This window comes from Pongo pygmaeus, chromosome 18, assembly GCF_028885625.2.
Source record: "Pongo pygmaeus isolate AG05252 chromosome 18, NHGRI_mPonPyg2-v2.0_pri, whole genome shotgun sequence".
NCBI classification, from domain to species: domain Eukaryota; kingdom Metazoa; phylum Chordata; class Mammalia; order Primates; family Hominidae; genus Pongo; species Pongo pygmaeus.
In genome coordinates this window covers 50256598-50275883 of record NC_072391.2, presented here as the reverse complement: position 1 = coordinate 50275883, position 19286 = coordinate 50256598, and the positions used below count along the sequence as shown (strand labels likewise).

Here is a 19286-nt window from a genome sequence, read left to right as displayed (position 1 = left end):
ATTCATGCATTGGGACTACTTTTTGTTATGCATATTTGTTACATGGGCCTTACTTCCTTCATGAGTTGCCAAAAAAAGCAGAATGCCTAATATAGTGTATTATTTATGATAAGTGTTCCAAAAACTTTCTGAATTCATCTATAATATCCTATTGACAAAGCTGTCTTAGAATATCAGTGCTTAGCACATAGTATGTTCTCAAAAATTTGTATCCAACTTAAAAAACATAAACCCCTTTATTTAATATCAGTTTAACTTAAATAAAATACTAAGTAAGGGCCTAAACAAAATCAGAGATGTTGACAAAGCACCTGTGAAATTCAATCAGAATTTCTGGAATTTGTTCATATAACCACAAGCTTCCAACACACACACACACACACACACATAACACACACACACATGAAATTACAAAATACTAGTACTCCAAGATACATTTTAAAAGGTCAATCAAAAAGCAAATGAGCTCCTTGAAGAAATGGCTCATTCCAGGTCTAAGGCAGGGTAATTACAAAGTTCTTGCACCAGAAGTACTTAAAGATTAATGAGCATCTGTTAAAACAGCACAGAGTTGGCTTGACAGGGCTTCCTCTGGCCAAATATTCAAAAAGAATAATGATGGCAATCGGTTACAACATTGATTTTTAACACACTAATTTTTATAACACATTTTTTATAAACACATTTTTATAACACATTATAGTACACTGATTTTTAACACACTGATTTTTACAACTGATTTTAAAAAAAATCCATGAATCTAACTCTTTTATATAAAAATCCCCGTGATTAATTACAAAGGTGAAAAGATACCTATACTGAGAAAACCAAGCATCACCAATAATGGGACAAACTAACATCGTGTGTCTTAATGTGATCCAATAGCTATCATAGATACAGCATTCTCACCAAAAAAAAAAAAAAAAAACTGCTTAACCTGAACTATGAATAACCAAACAAATACAGGTAACTGGCTTGTACCTGTACTTTAAGAAAATGTCATGTTAGGATGGAACAACAGAAAGGACAGGGAACACTTGTATTAGATTAAAGGAGATTAAACAGACATAACAACTAAATGTAATGCCTGACCCTTGATTGGATCCTAAAATTTAAACGAAATATCTCTCTAAAGAATATTATTGAGACCAGTTAAAAATTTTGAATTTGGACTATATAGTATATAATGTTATTTTATGTTATATTTCTTGGTTGTGGTAAAAAGTCTTGTATTCATGGAGGCGAATGTTCCCATTCTAAGGGGAGTCATGTTAAAATATTTAGGGGCAACATCTCCATGATGTCTACAACTTACTGTCAAATGGTTCAGCCAAAGAAAAATTAGAAATAAAAACAGTATGAGAAAGCAAATGTAGCAAAATAATTAACAATTAGTGAATATATGTAAAGGGTACTGTTCTTTCACCTTTCCGATAAGTTGAAATTTTTTCAAAATAAAAGATCAGAAAAAATGAGACTTTCAATACAGATATTTTAAAGAAATTCATAATATTGACATTTCTGATACTGTTTTAAGCTGACTTGGAGCTACCTTTTTTCTTGTAACATAACAAAAATACCAGTTGAGATCTAGCCTTAAAGTCCTCTTTAGCCAGGAGCCATGGCTCATGCTTGTAATTCCAGTGCTTTGGGAGGTCAAGGTGGGGCTGCTCGAGGCCAGGAGTTCAAGACTGTCCTGGGCAACACAGCGAGATCCATCTCTACAAAAAAATTTTATTTTATTTAGTTATATGTTTTGAGACAGGGTCTCATCTGTCACCCAGGCTGGAGTGCAGGGCATGATATCAGATCACTGTGGCTTTGACCTCCTATGCTCAAGTGATCCTCCCATCTCAGCCTCCCGAGTAACCGGGACTACAGGCATGCACCACAACACCCAGCTAATTTTGTATTTTTAGTAGAGACAGGGTTTCACCATGAGGCTCAGGCTGGCTTCAAAACTCTTGAGCTCAAGTGACCTGTCCACTTCAGCCTCCCAAAGTGCTGGTGCTCCCAAAGCACCATGCCTGGTGACTCACAGCTATAATTTAAAAATTTTAAAATTAGCCAGGTGTGGTGGCCCATGCCTGCAGTTCTAGCTACTCAGGAGGCTGAGGTGGGAAGATCTCTTGAACCCAGGAGTTCAAGGCTACAGTGTGCTGTGATTGCACCATTGTACTCCAGCCTGGGTAACAGAGCCAGACCCTGTCTGCCCCTCCACTCCCAAAAATAGTCTCTTTGTATTTGTACTTTTAGTTCTTAGCACAATACCTGATAGGTTGGTGCAAAATAATTGCAATTTTTGCCACTGAAAGTTTTGCACCAACCTAATACATAACAGGTGCTCTATGAACGTTTGCTTTTTTTGCTGCTGTGAGTAAAAGGCAGTTAGGTACCATAAAATGCATAATAAATTTAGAGCCAAGTTTCTACTAAACCATTAGTAGCTATCTACATTAGAGGTCACTTTCCTTCTCAACACCTCAAATCTGTAAATTCCATGAAATAATACCAACTTTTATATTAATATATCTATATATATTCCAATGTACTACTAAAAAACTCAAATAATGTGGGTAAAATAACTTTTAAAAATATTGTGCAGGCTGGGTGCGGTGGCTCACGCCTGTAATCTCAGCACTTTGGGAGGCCAAAGCAGGTGGATCCCCTGAGGTCAGGAGTTCAAGACCAGCCTGACCAACAAGGTGAAAACCCCGTCTCTGTTAAAAATACAAAAATTAGCTGGGCGTGGTGGCAGGCACCTGTAGTCCCAGCTACTTGGGAGGCTGAGACAGGAGAATTGTTCGAACCCAGGAGGCGGAGGTTGCAATGAGCTGAGATCGTGCCACTGCACTCCAGCCTAGGGGATGGAGGGAGACTCCGTCTCAAAAAAATAAATTAATTAATTAATAAAGCAAATGTTATTACTATTTCTAATTCTAATTATACTCAATGTTTCCTATATTATTTTTAAAAACTACTTCCAAAATCTTACTTTCACTTAATGTAATTGGGGGGAAAATCCTAGGAAATTTATCTTACAATATAATCTAAGAATATCTGTCTAAGTGACCAATAATCCTTTTTTTTAACAAAAATCTCATAAAAGTTGAATGCTATAGCACATTTTTGTAAGAGTTTTGCAATAATTTGTAATAAATATAGGTAGAATAGAAACTAAAAAGAGAATGGTCCACTTTCTTGGCACTGTCATTTACAAAAGCAATTGGACCTTAGATAGCTATATATGATATGTATATATGATACACATTATATTATGTATATAATATGTATTTGAAGAATCAGATAATTACAGATTGTCAAATGCCATGAAACACCTTCTTTAAGTAGAATGAAAATTAATTCTTTGTTTGTAAATTACTCATTACAAATCACTAAGCTAGAGGGCTAAGAGAGTGCTAGAAACCACTGTCAACTGGAAATGAATCAGAAATGAAAAGAGAACATCTCTGAAATAATAATATAGAACAATAGGAAAGTAGGACAATTTTCTCTTAATTATCTCTGCAACCTCAGTGCCTGGCATAGTTTCTTACATATGGCAGACATCTAATAAATACTGAACAAATAGAAGAGCTAAAAAGGCAACATTTCTAAAACACAGATGTTATTTAAAATTCGGTCATTCACATGTATATACAATTTATACCTACATTTGACAAGGTACAGTAAAGTTACATTTTTAAACACTAAACACAGAGATAAAAAATTTAGACATTAAAATTGACACATACAAAACTAAAAATTATTTCTCAATAATCAAAGACAACCAGATACAATTGTATTTTATAATATGGCCTATTAAATATGCATCTGTCCATAGTGTGGGTACTGCTGTCACTTCTGATCACCTTTGAACACTACACAGTTTGATCTATGAAAGGAACATGATAACTATTTATGTGACAGCAAGCAAGTCATGATCTTTCTAACCCTGTTTATTCTTCGCATATGAGGATAGAGTAAAACCATGTCCAGGTCAAAAATTCTATGAATCCATGAAATGGTCAATGTAAACCTGTACTGTTTTCAGGCATACAAACACATACTTATGTAGGAAAAACAGCTCTCAAAGATTATCCTCTTTCCATAATTTGTAAGGTATTCCTTGCATAGTAAATGTGCAAAGTATTTGCATAGTTGACCAAAGCAAATGACCAGATTTTATTTAACAAAAACTGCAGTCCATGCTTCCTAACTATATCCACACCATATTGTATTAAAACATTTCCTTAATTTAAAATCATTTCAGTCCAATTACCCAAATAGAGAAACCTTGTCATCCATACTTAAGTATTTCAAAATAGCTTTGTATTAATGTTACAATAATAGGAACAAATTTGATGACTCTGTAGGTCCTAACAAATTATCTTATATTTCATATATCAATAATGATAAATAAGTGACTGAGTAGTCCTAAGGTATCTGGTAATGTACCTCCTAAATACAATTAAATACAACAAAATTTTGTGAGACCTATTTTGAAGTTTGGCTTCAGTCTCACATTCTTCATATACTGCACTAATCCACAAATTTCTCACCAACAGCTGGGTTTTCCATACTCCTGGAATTTATTTTCTGTTCACCTCTTACCCTTAAGTATGCATGCTAGAGGTCAATAGCCTTAAAGCTAATGTTAACAACAGGAATTTCTGTTACTCTGATTCCTGACAGGCAGTACAAAGCTTAACTCTTCTACAATATACTACATAGTTTAATAACTAGGATGTATTTCAGGACTAGCTAATATTCTACAATTTCCCAGTTAAAATAGAACATTTTAATACAGAAGATCTGACAGAAATAACAAAATCAAGAACTAGTCCACTTTAAGTGAAAAAACAACTGAAAGAAATTCCTAGACAGAATTTCTATTTTATGCTTTGGCTTAGTCAGACAATTAGGAATTTTGAAACTTTTATAAGTAATACCATGCCAAAGGCATAAAGATTTAAACAAATTCTGAAAAATAGAGGGATGGTACCTTATAAAAGTTTTAATTATTCAAGGAGACAATCTAAATATTTTATAAGTCATTTTTCTTCTTTTTGCTTAGGGCAAAAGTAGAGTGACAAGTTTTTTAATTGTGCATATATCTGATGCTTTTTTGACTTAGGAAAAGGTACCATTTTTTAAAATAGCATGCTACAACTAAAGTACCTTAGGAAAAAAAAACAGCAAATAGCTTGGGTGTGAGCAAACTACAGCAAATTCTTTGCTTTAGTTTTATATAGGTTTTCCTCTCTTTTATAATAACTAATATATATAAAATTAACTCTTTCTGCTTAAGATGATTTTCAAATATCTAATGTATTTCAATCGAATACATTAAGTTAGGGTAATTCCTGGAGGTATTAAGAATAACTGTCAGAAATGTAAACATATGAGACCTCCCTTTAAAATTATTTTCATCTTGTTCTAACAGAGCATTCTACCACCACCACCATTACCTTCTGGGGTGGGGGGAATGAAAAGATCCATGTAATTAAAGTTTTTGAGTCTTGCTAAAATATATTCCATCTATCTGGAAAATTTATTCATCTATAACAAATAATTTCCTGACATAATTGGATAGTGGAGGACTTGTCATGTGTTTACCTTTCTTCATCTTTTGTAATTGCCACTCAGGAGCTAAATAGGCAATATGAATGTTATATCCTATAATAAAACCTAAAATTACAACCATAGAATCTTAAGAGTTGAAATAACCTTCCAATTTAGTCCATTTTCCACCTGCTACAGAAATTCTTTCTGTGACATATCTAAGCTATTCCATCTCCCTGCTTTCAGTGAAGAGCTTTATTTCAAACTTCTTCCTTAAATTAAATGACAATCTGCTTTTCTGTGACTTCTACTTACACGGCCTAATAATGACCTCTAAAGTCCTTCAAAATATTTGAAGATAATTATTGGATTTACCTTTAGGGCATTTGTTGCTATTGTCTTACACATAATCTTATAAAAAATGTCAGAACATGGCTGGGAGTGGTGGCTCATGCCTGTAATCCCAGCATTTTGGGAGGCCGAGGTGGGCAGATCACTTGAGGTCAGAAGTTCAAGACCAACCTGGGCAACATGGAGAAACCCCGTCTCTACTAAAAATACAAAAAAGTAACCAGGCGTGGTGATGCATGACTGTAATCCCAGCTACCTGGGAGGCTGAGGCACAAGAATCACTCGAACCCGGGAGGTAGAGGTTACAACGAGCTGAGATTGCACCACTACATTCCAGGCTGGGCGACAGAGCGAGACTGTCTCAAAAACAACAACAACAAACCTCCCCCCCACCACAAAAAACAAAAAACAAAGTCAGAACACTTCTTAGTTTTTTGTTGTTGTTGTTGTTGTTTGTTTTTTGAGACGGAGCCTTGCTCTATCACCCAGGCTGGAGTGCAGTGGCAAAATCCTGGCTCACGGTAGCCTCAACCTTCTGGGCTCAGGTGATCCTCCTGCCTCAGCCTCCTAAGTAGCTAGGACTACAGGTGCACACCATCACTCCCAGCTAATCAACAAAATATATATTTGTACAGTCAGGATCTCACTATGGTTTCTCAGGCTAATCTTGAATTCCCGATTTCAAGTGATCCTCTTGCCTCCATCTCCCAAAGTGCTGGGATTACAGGTGTGAGCCACCACGCCTGGCCTAGTTGAGTTTTTTGTTTGTTTTCTTTTGGCATTGGTTTTTCCTCTGCTAATAGATAAACTATTGTGAATATAGCCAGAAAACATGAGAGGCATGATCTTTGCCACTTAAAGATTCTAAAGCCAGTTTTTAATTTTTCAATGGCAGAAGTGGGAAGAAATCATTTAGTACATTACTGTTAAATATTACAATGTATTAATATGCTTTTAAGTAAAGTGAAAGTCGTTAAGGCCAGAAATAATGGAGTCAAATTGGGTTTGAATCCAGTACGGCCATTTACCGGCTGTGTGACTTGGGGTTTATTACTTAACTTCTCTGTATCTCAGTTTCCAACCATGTAAATTGAAGGAAAAAAATCATATCCAAATAAAAGGATGGTTGTGATGGATCAGTGTGATAACATATGTTAAGTATTCAGAACAGTGCTTGGCACAATGTAAATGCTATAAGTCTTACCTATTCTAATTTTTTATTACTATGCTTCTACTTTAAATTCAATTATTACAGTAATATATGCAATAAAATATGAAGATATTTTAATCACCTTGATTCAGATTTTTCCAGATCTCAGTAATAACCTTACTTTTATATGGAACTTTAGCAACATTACAATGGTTGCTAAACCATTACAAATTATTCAGCCACTCAAAATCATTTTTAGAAAAATACTTAATGCCATGGAAAATGTATGCAACATATTCATTGGAAGGTTAAAAAGCAATTTGCCAGAAAGTGTGAACTATATGATCTCAATTTTGTTTCTTAAAAATTCAAAAATATCGGCCAGGCACAGTGGCTCACGCCTGTAATCCCAGCACTTTGGGAGGCTGAGGCAGGCGGATCACCTGAGGTCGGTAGTTCAAGACCAGCCTGACCAACATGGAGAAACCTTGTCTCTACTAAAATTACAGAATTAGCCGGGTGTGGTGGCGCATTCCTGTAATCCCAGCATTTGGGAGGCTGAGGCAGGAGAATTGCTTGAAACTGGGATGTGGAGGTTGTGGTGAGCCAAGATCGCACCATTGAACTTTAGCCTGGGCAACAAAAGTGAAACTCCGTCTCAACAAAAAATAAAAAATTAAAAATATGTATATGGGAAATGGCAAAAGGACAAACAAGAGATCTCACTGGAATCTTACAAAACAACAGCAACAGTGATTATCTTTTGGTAATAATATTACAAATGACTTATTCTTCACATTGTTTTTGATATGGACCCATTTTTTTTATAACAACCATTTATTAAATTTGTCAGGCACCTTGGTAGGCTGAGGTGGGAGGATTGCTGGAGGCCAGAAGTTTGAGTCCAGCCTGGGCAACAAAGTGAGACCTTGTCTCCACAAAAAATAAAAAAAGTTAGCCAGGCTTGGTGGCTCACTACAGGGGAGGCTCAGGCAGGAGAACTGCTTGAGTCCAGGAGATGGAGGCTGCAATGAGCCATCATCATGCCCCACTGCACTCCAGTCTGAGTGACAAAGACCCTGTCCCCCACCAAAAAAAAAAAAAAAAAAAAAAAAGCCTTACATGGGCTGCTCAAATCTATCTTTCTTTTAAAAGTTTTTTTTTAAGTTTATAAGTAATGTAAATTTCTCTATCTTCAGGAAAAGAAATAATAATTCAAGGTAATAAACAAAGTACAAAATCTATCAAAATACAAAAGGCAATAAAACATTATGTATGAGTGTATCTTAAAATTCTATTTCCTGTTTTGAATGCCAGTTCTGCCATCCCTCATAACATGTTTCGCTTACACAGAACTTTTACACTAAACTTAATTTACAAACATTGAGAGATCACACAGTGCTCCACATGTTATTTCCACTTCACAAATAAGACAAAAACTGAAGATTCTGCTATAAAGACAGCAGAAAATATTTGTTATGAGAGCAATAAAAAGTTCAGAGTATTATTCTCTCAAAATTCCTTTGCTCCAAAAATTAGAGATGATAAATAAGCTAGTATTTTCCCTATGTTATGTCTTGTACATACTTACATTTGGAAACACTTGCTATAGCTTCTCACTTTTTTTCTTTTTTCTTCCTCCTCCCAACAACCCTACTATTCTTCATCTCCCTCTGGCTTCTTTTCCCACTGTGTCCTGGCTCCTCTCTCTTTTCTAAGCAGTAAAATTCTAGAGTCAAATCAGCAATATTCACTGTTGTCAACAATTGACACATACTTTAGCGTATGCTGAGATATTTGAAGTGATATCTACAATCACCCCACTATAGTTGGGAAATTTAAAAAAGCAAGGCTGGGTCAGGCACGGTGGCTCACACCTGTAATCCCAGCATTTTGGGAGGCTGAGGTGGATCACTTGAGCTCAGGAGTTCGAGACCAGCCTGGCCAACATGGCAAAACCCCATCTCTACAAAAAAATACAAAACTTAGTGGGGCATGGTGGTGCGTGCCTGTGGTGCCAGCTGCTTGGGAAGCTGAGGCGGGAGGATCGCTTAAGCCCAGGAGGCAGAGGTTGCAATAAGCTGAGATCTACTACTGCACTCCAACCAGGATGACAGAGCGAGACTATCTCAAAAAAAAAAAAAAGAAAGAAAAAAGCAAGGCTTAGAAATATTCTTTAAATATTCAACATTCTCACTAAAGCATTCTAGAATTCTAAATAGAGTGTCATCCATGGTTTTTTAAACAGTAGGTTAAAGAATGTCTTGTTTTGGCTCTAACAAAATGTACCTCAAAATTATTTTTTCATAAACTAAAAAATTATGCCACTTCATTATGTTTAAATCTGTTAACTTCTATACACATGTAGTGATGTTAATTTAGTCTAAAATGAAATTACTACAATTAAGAGAGTTAAAGAAGCCCAATAAAGAACCCAGAAAAAAATTTCTTTCCATAGAACCTATGGAAGCATCATAATAATATAAGAACTCCTTATTAATATAACATTTCAGCTATGTAGTACCATAACTATACAGAACATGCAAAAATTATATAGGTAAAAAAGTCTACGCTCTGTCAAAATTTGTCATGAATTCCACATATTAAATCATTTGCATTTCATATATTTAAGATGTATGACCTATAATTCCGTACATATAAAACTGATATGCAACATACAATAATCATAATAATCCTCTCTACCAATCCATCTCTCTTTTTCACTCTCACAATCAACAAATCCCAAATATCACTGTTTAAACTAAGAAGTAATAGGAAACTTGAGAACAGAGTTTTTTGTTTTTGTTTTTGTTTTTTTCTTTTTTTTTTGAGACAGGGTCTCACTATTACCCAGGCTGGTAAGTGGAGCAACACAATCATAGCTCACTGCAGCCTCAAACTCTCAGGCTCAACTCATCCTCCTGTCTCAACCTCCCAAAGTGTTGGGATTACAGGCATAAACCATGGCACCTGGTCGAGAACAGACTTTCTTTTCTTTTTTTGTTTTGAGACAGAGTCTTGCTCTGTTGCCCAGGCTGGAATGCAATGGCGTGATCTCGGCTCATCACAACCTCAGCCTCCCGGGTTCAAGCGATTCTCCTGCCTCAGCTTCCCAAGTAGCTGGGATTATAGGCATGGGCCACCACGCCCAGCTAATTTTTGTATTTTTAGTAGAGACGGGGTTTTGCCATGTTGGCCAGGCTGGTCTCGAACTCCTGACCTCAGGTGATCCACCCACCACGGCCTCCCAAAGTTCTGGGATTACAGGCGTGAGCCACTGCGCCTGGCCGAGAATAGACTTTCAATAAGTCAAAAAAGTATTCCAAACAAACTGCCCTTTATCAGTTTTTGGACATGTGAAAAACGAACAAGTTAACAAAACAAGAAAAAAAAACTGAAACAAAAAAGTGAGTGACTTAAAACCGTATTTATCAGTGTAGAATAAGATGATTTATGAAAGGTTGGTTAAGGTAGGTCTGAAAATAACTTCTCTCAGATGGAGTGCTCTCTATCTACATGCTAGCATTAGAGACTGCTTTAGTTATTTATAATTATCCTCCATTCATTCCAAATCTATAAAAAGGAGTCCTTACTACTTTTTAAAGCCCGGGAAACATGTTTAGAAATGCATTAATTAAAAAACAAAACAAAAACAACAAAAAAAATGAATCAAAATGATAATGTCTTAGAAGAATAAAATGTTTAAAAATAAATCAATAAGCTCTCATAATTTCAAGTATACACTGGACAAAAATGATGGGTCAAACTAGTCAGAAACCTACATACAAAGTAGACAGATGCACCTAAGTTCAATCAGTGGAAAGTTTTCCCAGGGTCCTTCTGAGATGCTTGATCTTCCTCCAGTAGAGGGAGCAAAATCACAATACTCAACTCATGTCACAAAAAGAAGGGGAGATGGAGGGTTTATAAGTGTCTTTTAAATGTTTCTACATCTCCCTAGGCATTTCAAAAAATATGCTGAAATATCATTCTGAAATAGAACTAAAGTGGCCGGGCATGGTGGCTCACGCCTGTAATGCCAGTACTTTGGGAGGTTGAGGCCGGTGGATCACCTGAGGTCAGGAGTTCAAGACCAGAGATCAGCCTGGCCAACATGCTGAAACCCTGTCTCTACTGAAAATACAAAAATTAGCTGGGCATAGTGGCACATGCCTGTAATCCCAGCTACTCAGGAGGCTGAGGGAGGAGAATCACTTGAACCTGGGAGGCAGAGGTTGCAGTGAGTGGAAATTGTGTCAGTGCACTCTAGTGGAAATTGTGTCAGTGCACTCTAGCCTGGGAGACAGAGTGAGACTCCTTCTCAAAAAAGGAAAAAAGAAATAGAACTAAAGTCAATCCAATGGGAAAGACAAAGATTTTTTCTTTTTCAAATACTTCAAGGCTTTAAAATGAAAAATGGATCCCTAAATATTTAATTTCAAGAACTTTGGTATATTTCATTGTCCACAGAATCTCACAGGTAACCAAGGTATTGAAGCATTTTATGAATCCTTAATTTAACGAGAGAATTTTTAAAAACATAAAATATTACATTAATTTTTTATTATAAAAGTAATATATTCACGACAAAATTGTAGAAAGTAAGGGAAAAACTGCACTACTTAAACCTATTTTCTTCTGGTATTTTTTTCATATGCAAATTTTCTTTTTTTCTCAGAGACAGGGTCTGATTCTAATGCCTAGACTGGCAGTGGTGTGATCATGGCTTACCTTAGCCTAGAACTCCTGGGTTTGAGCTATCTGCTCACCTCAGCCTCCTGAGTAGCTGGGACTACAGGAGTGCACCATCGTACCTGGCTAATTTTTTAAAAATGTATTTATTGTAGAGACAGTACCGTTACATGGCCCAGGTTGGCCTGGACTTCCTGGCCTCAAGAAATCCTCTCACCTCAATCTGCCAAAGTGCTGGGATTACAGGCATAAGCTAACATAACTGGTCCATATACATATTTTCATACTACTATGAAAAAAAAGTATAATTAATAGAAACACTTAAGACTGGGCAGAGTGTCTCATGTCTATAATCCCAGCACTTTGGGAGACTGAGGAGAGTGGACTGGTTGAGTACAGGAGCTCGAGATTAGCCCAGGCAACATGGCAAGATCACATCTTTACAAAAAATAGCCAGGCATGGTGGCACATGCCTATAGTCTCAGCTACCCAGGAGACTGAGGCAGGAGGATCACCTAAGCCCAGGGAGGTTGGGGCTGCAGTGAGCCCTGATGGTGCCACTGCACTTCAAACTGGGTGATAGAGTGAGACCCTGTCTCAAAAGAAAAATAAAAAAAAAACAAAAAAAAAAAGTATTAATTTCTAACTGCATGCTAGGCATAGTCTAAGCATGTTTACGTGTTATAAATCTATTAATCCTTTCCAAAGCCCTATGAGCTGGATCCTATTATTATTTCACATTTTAAAGATGAGGAAAAAGAGACGCACAGAAATTGTCTAAGTCAAAGTCACCCAACTAGTAAGTAAAAGGACCCACGATTCTAAACCAGGTAGTCTGGTACCAAAGGCCACACTCTTAACCTTGCTTTACTGTGATCTTAATTTTGAATTACACTCTTTTCTCCATCATTAACATATTCTCAATGTTAGTGTTCAAAATCTTTTTAGTGCCTATGGTCTATCGTGATTACAATAATGAGCTATGCTTTTTTCAGCTGTCCCTTGTAAGTATATTAAGATAAATATCTTTGGGTATATACTTCTGCTATGTTTGGGTTATTAAAATGGAGAATTTTTATATTCTTTAATCTAGTACCAAATTGCTTTTCAAAATATTTGCATCAATTAACAAAGCCATGTAGGTACAAATCTCACCATAAATTTGCCAGCATTAAGTATTAACATTTAACATATTTTTCTAATAGGTAAAAATAAAACCATTCTAAATTGATTTTTTATTATTAAAGCTGCATATTATTCTGGTTTTGTTTACTAATTTAATTTCCTTTTTGTGAATTTCAGCTTATATGCTTTATCTAGTTATCAACTGAGGTCTTAAAAGTTTGCTAATTTATAAAGCTTTTTATAGGAATATTAACTCAATGTTAATTGTATTTGCAATAAAATTTTCCCAGTCTGGTTTTTCCCTTTTAATTATGATTATTAAGTTGTTTTTGATAAAATAACTTTCTCTCAAAGGTATTCATAAACATCACAAAAGAAGTATTAACACCTTATAATTTTCTAAATATAGAAGTTAATCTATTGCTTTGAGCATATCAGTGAATCACTTTCAATACAAGACTTGTAAAACAACATAAACCTATATCAAAATATGTATGTTCACTTAATGGAATTACCAAGTTTGAGAAATCTTGACTATGTTTCATATAAAACTAACCCAATGACTAACAGTCCACCCTACCCCCAAATCTCCAAAATAAAAGCAAAGAGCTACATACCTGTCGCTGTAAACATAGGTGATTTCTGTCATGTAAATGCTGATGATTAGAAAATGATGAATGCCAACTCCGAGCCTGACTTTGCAACTGAGTCTGAGCCATATCAGAAGGCCGTGTTACAAGATGCGAAGTAAACTGCCGATCAAGGTCATGATCTAAAATGTGACTTGAATTATCTTGTCCGAATGTTGACTCATCAAAGTGAGGAAGAAGACCCTCCTGAAGGAGGTCCTCGGGGTCAAGTCCTGTGAATGGCTCAGTTTGAGATTCCACTTGATGAAGTAAATTCTCTTCTAAAGATGAAAAGCCATTAGTTTCTACATGATCATTGAAATGGCCCATTTGAGTTCCTGAGTCAACAGGATCTGGGAAGTTCATGTGCACAGGAGATAATTTTGAATTGCTATAATTACCCTGAGGATGTGATGAATGCAATATTTGGAAATTATTTGAATTCAATGATGTATTGGGGTTTAGGATATGCTGAGTAGATTCTTGCTTGATTCCTCTATGAGGTGAAAAGGAATTACTTCCAGTAAAATCAGATAAAGTCTGATTTGTATGATTAGATGCAAGAACTGCAGAGGACTGAAGTAGACTGTTTGGTGATATATGATTACTGGAAAAGGAATAATGTGAAGAAAATTGCTGTGAATTACTGACAGAACAAGAAGTCATATTTGGGGAAGGTCCATTAAAATTTCCTTCTTGATGATTGCTACACTTGTGGAAGTGTGCTGAAGGATTCGACGTTTGAGAAAATTGCTGCATTGAAATAGACTGTTGTGAATTAGACGCATTAGTCATCTGTGGTGGGTGGTTAACGTTGACTCTATGTGGACCAGAAACATTCATAAAATTTTTAGACTGGCTAAGAGAATTCTGCCCTGGGTTGAGATTATTTCTGTTTTGTTGCGAGCGTAGTGAAGTGCACTGTGTTTGTTGTTCATTGGCCTGAAATAAGGCAAAGTCATGGTGTGCCACAAAGCTTTTATTTTGATGCATAGAGTGTGAATGTCCTTGTTGGTGAAAAGGAGATCCATTTTGATTTGAAATGGTAGTAGCTGTCTGATGGCCCCACATTGGACTGCCATCTGATACATCTGGAAACAAACCATTGGGTTGGTTTTGGGGATGGATTGGAGAACAATTAAACTGAGAGTGTGGAGATAACACATGTTCAGCTGGGCTACCAAAAGATTGATTAACATGGTGAAATTTTATTGAATCAAATTGATTTAACTGTTCAAAATCAGTCATCTTCTGATGTGTTGGAGTACCCTGAACATGGTTCAGTGAATCTATGTGCAACGGTTCAAATTCTGCACCCAAATTCAATTCATCAACTAGTGAAACAGGTCCTGGTTGTACAAATGCATCATCTGACAAACCTTCTAAGGTCTCACCAAAAAGATTGGCATCATCAAAAAAGTCCATCATTGGATCCGTCATCTTGAAAATTCTGTAACAATCCGGGCTGTTCACTCCAAATGGAGTATATTCAGCTTCTCTATAGTAGATATTATTGGATCATTTCCGAAGGTCATCAACTAATCCAAAACAGGTCAGTATTCATTATTGCTCTAAATAATGACATGTCATGAAGTGTCAAAATCCTAGAAAAAAAGGAACAAAAACAATAAAGAGAAATTAAGTACTGACACATACTACAACAAAAATGAACTCTGAAAACATTATGCTAAGTGAAAGAGGTCAGTCACAAAAAACCACATATGATATGACTCGATTTATATAAAATGTCAAAAGTAGGCAAGTATATATATAGAGAAAATAGATCAGTGGGTCACCTAGAGCTGGTGGCATGGTGGGTGGGTAGAAGGACTGGTGATTGGTGAGTGTTAGCTACAGCTTATGGGATTTCTTTTGGGGGTAATGAAAATGCTCTAAAATTGGTTATGGTAATGGATAAACAACTCTGAGTATGCTAAAAGCCACTAAATACACACTTTAGATGAATGAATTGTATGGTGTCTGAATTATATCTCAATAAAGCTACTTTAAGAATAAAAATTATATAAGTAAAATTATTTTGAAACTTCTAATTTTCTGTTGTATCTTTTAGATAAGGAGGTTCACTTGAGCCCAGGAGTTTGAGACCAGCCTGGGCCACAAGTGTGACACCCATCTCAGAAAAAAATTTTAAAACTGCTCGGCCATGGTGGTGTGTACCTGTAGTCTCAGCTACCTGGGAGGCTGAGGTGGAAGGACTGCTTGAGCCTGAGAGGTTGAGGCTGCAGTGAGCCATAATTGTGCCACTGCACTCCAGCCTAGGGAACAGAGTGAGACACTGTCTCAAAAAAAAAAAAAACAAACTGATTTTATTCAACCTAATTACCAACTAATTTTACTTGGCAAGTATTTGCAAGGTAGATCTTTCTGAGAAAAAATTAAATAGGTGAAGTTACTTTGGATGATTTAAGTTACAGTGGAAGTCTGTGTCTTCTCAAAGAAAATATTTTATCTATCTAATACACTTTGAAACTTATAACAATGTTAAAATAAGCTAGTAATGTAAGTAAAAATTAAGCGCTGGAAAAATTTTAAAATAAATAAGAACTCTAGAGTAGACATATTTTTAAATGACTCAGGAAAAAAAAGATTTTTTTGAGACGGGGTAAGCTATCAAGATCATTTTAATCAATCAAAATTTAAAACTTCAAAATTTACTGAGATGATTTTTACTGACTCTGTCACAAATGACAACTCTAGAATAGGGGTCCCGAAACCCCAGGCTGCAGATGGAATGGGTGCGTTGCCTGTTAGAAACCAGGCTGCACAGCAGGAGGTGAGCAGCAGGTCAGCCAGCATTACTGCCCGAGCTCCGCCTCCTGTCACATCAGCGGCAGCATTAGATTCTCATAGCAGCCCGAACCCTATGGTGAACTGCACATGTAAGTGATCTAGGCTGTGCTCCCTTATGAGAATCTAATTAATGCCTGAGGTGGAACAGTTTCATCCTGAAATCATCTCCCTCCATCCATCACCCCCCCACTTCCCTACCCCATCCACGAAACTGGTCCCTGGTGCCAAAAAGGTTGAGGACTGCTTCTCTAGAAGATGCATAGTATCATCCACAAAGCTCCTTATTATTAGGGACCTGAAGAAATATAAAAACTAAAGAATCAACAAAACCCTCTGCCTATCCTACATACTTGATACAATGATTAAGTGATACAATGCATATTAAAATGTTTTCCATACAAAAGCAAGATGTTTTTATAATCAGTAATAATAGTAAGTGATGTTTGGTTTGAGGAACAGTCAGCTTTAGAATGTCACAGCTCAGGAAATATTAGTAAAACATTAGTGAAATTTGAAAATTTAAATTTAGGATATCTAGAATTCTTACTTTTTATCAAAAAATTAGGAAGCCCAGATACTTCTGAGTAATAAATATCAATTGAAAGGGTGTTAATATTAAATTAATATGAATTCAATATTGTCCCTTAATTATTTAGGGCTAGCCCTTTAAAAGGTAACAAGAACTGATTAACTCTGTATCCAGTAAGGATTAAAGCAGGTAAGGACTTGTACTCTTTCCATTCAATTGTATATTCATTATTTGATCTGATCTCCCCTTTCCTGGGCACCTTACCAGCTAGCACACAGATACTCACATGCCAGAATAACTGTGTTTCCTACCTACAAGCCAAAGTATTTCTGATCAGCTTTCCTCAATCATATCACATATAAATCTGAAAATTGGCAAGGTGCAGTGGCTCACACCTGTAATCCCAGCACTTTGGGAGGCTGAAGTGGGAGGAATGCTTAAGCCCAGGAGTTCGAGACCAGCCTAGGTAACAAAATGAGACCCTTGTCTCTACAAAAAAAAAAAAAAAAAAAAAAAAAAAAAAAAAAAAAAATTAGCCAGGCATGGTGCATTCCTGTAGTCCCAGCTATTTGGGGGGCTGAAGTGGGAGGATCGCTTGAGCCTGAGAGATTGAGGCTGCAGTGAGCCATGATTGAGCCACTACACTCTAGCCTGGGTAACAGAGAGAGGCCCTGTCTCCAAAACAAACAAACAAACAAACAAAGAAAAAACCAAGGAAATTACTTTTAAAAAGTTTCCTCCACTGTTTTAGATTTAAGTTGGAAAATGTTTGATTCTTGTAATAAGCAATAAAAAATTAAAACTCTCCTTCCTCTGCCTTCCTTCCCCACCTACTTGCCCACTCAAAGGCATTGCCCCAGTAATTCTTTCTTCTCTCTTCTGAGTCATCAATTTGTCCCATTCTCATCTGTATACAAACAAGCTGTTATTTCTCTCATCTTCAAATATCCCCTCTCTTGATCCCATTTATTATCCTTTCAATTTCCTCCCCCTTCTTTCTTCCTCTTTACAACAAACTTGAGAAATCTGTTTAGGTTTATTGTCTTCAATTTATTTGTTGCCATTCTCTCTTGAAATCCAGTTTTATTCCCATCATCTCACCAAACTGACCTGAGGGCATACGGACCTTCACATAATGAACTACAAGGGTCGTTTTTCACGTCTCATCTAACACTACCTATCAGCAGCATTCGATGTAGTTATCATGGAATCCTCCTTGAAACAGTTAACTTCATTTAATTGTTATATATGGTATTCACTTGGTTTCTCTCCTACTTTTCTGAGTGTTCATTCTCATTCTCTTTTTACAGATTTCAATCTACAAATGTTGGAGGACTCCAATCTCTTCTCTTTTCTATCTATAATCACTTCTAAGGTGATTTCATCCAATCTCAAGGTTTTAAATAAAATCTCTATATTGGCAATTCCCTAACTTACATCTATTAATTATATATCACTACCTTAAATCTAGACCCATTTACCTAACAAACTACTTTACTTCTCATCTTGGACACTTGATTGGCAACTAACAGCCTGCTATTTACCTTGCCCTGTTTCAAAACAGTGATCTCATTAAAATGCAAGTTAATTCAGGACACTCCTCTGCTCACAACCCTCCAATGACTCTTTATGTCACTCACATGAAAAACTGAAATCCTTACTATGACTTGTAAGCACGGCCCTGCACCACCACCAGAACAGCTCTCTGCCCTCATCTCTGGCTGCACTTCTCTCTTGCTCACCCCCTTGCTTCAGCCACAATGGCCTCCTCAGGTCACTACAAAGCCAAGCATGAGAGAGTGATGTCAGCAAAATGACAGAGTAGACAGCTCCAAACACCTGTCTCTCCACAGAAACACCAAAAACAAGCAGGAAGTGTCAGAACCAACTTTATCAGAACTCTGGAAAACAGCCAAATATTTATAACAACCAAGAGAATGCCGAAAAGAAAATACTCCTAGCATTCAAGGAAATCTGTATTTAAACACAAACCTAAGTAATAGAGGCTTCAGTAACCTCAGACAACAACCAATATAGTCACTACAGAAAATAGTTTGAAAAGTGTCTAAATGGATGACTCCAGCCTTCAACAATCAAGAAGAGCAAATGCTAAGGAAGGGGGTAAATCTTATTTCTGAAGTTAGCACATCACAGTATCAAATGGTCTGGTTTTCTCACACACATGTGTGTATGTGCACCCCCACCCACAATCACACACACACACACAAATACCCTGAAAGCATACAAAGAATAAGAAAGCCCATCCAAAGGAAGAAAAAAGTTGACAGAAATTGTCCCTTAGAAAGTCCATTAGATTTGATGGTCAAAAACTTGAAATCGAGTGTCTTAGATATGATCAAAGAGCTAAAGGAAACCATGGCCCAAGAATGAAAGTAAACCAGGAAAACAGCATATGAACAAAATAAGAATATCA

The 19286-nt window shown here is 36.4% G+C and overlaps 1 protein-coding gene across 21 annotated transcripts in view; it reads right to left on the bottom strand.

The window, feature by feature from the left end:
• CHD9 (chromodomain helicase DNA binding protein 9) overlaps window positions 1–19286 on the bottom strand; it is a 275732-nt gene that overhangs the window by 159545 nt on the left and 96901 nt on the right. For 20 of the 21 annotated variants that reach the window (XM_054453479.2, XM_054453475.2, XM_054453480.2 and 17 more), the window contains one exon: window positions 13501–15116. In XM_054453479.2, coding sequence (XP_054309454.2) covers window positions 13501–14952 — 1452 coding nt within the window. In that variant the 5' untranslated portion in view covers window positions 14953–15116. Of the gene's footprint in view, window positions 1–13500; window positions 15117–16521; window positions 17340–19286 lie in introns of those variants that run through there. The other variant, XM_054453481.2, reaches the window with a different exon arrangement.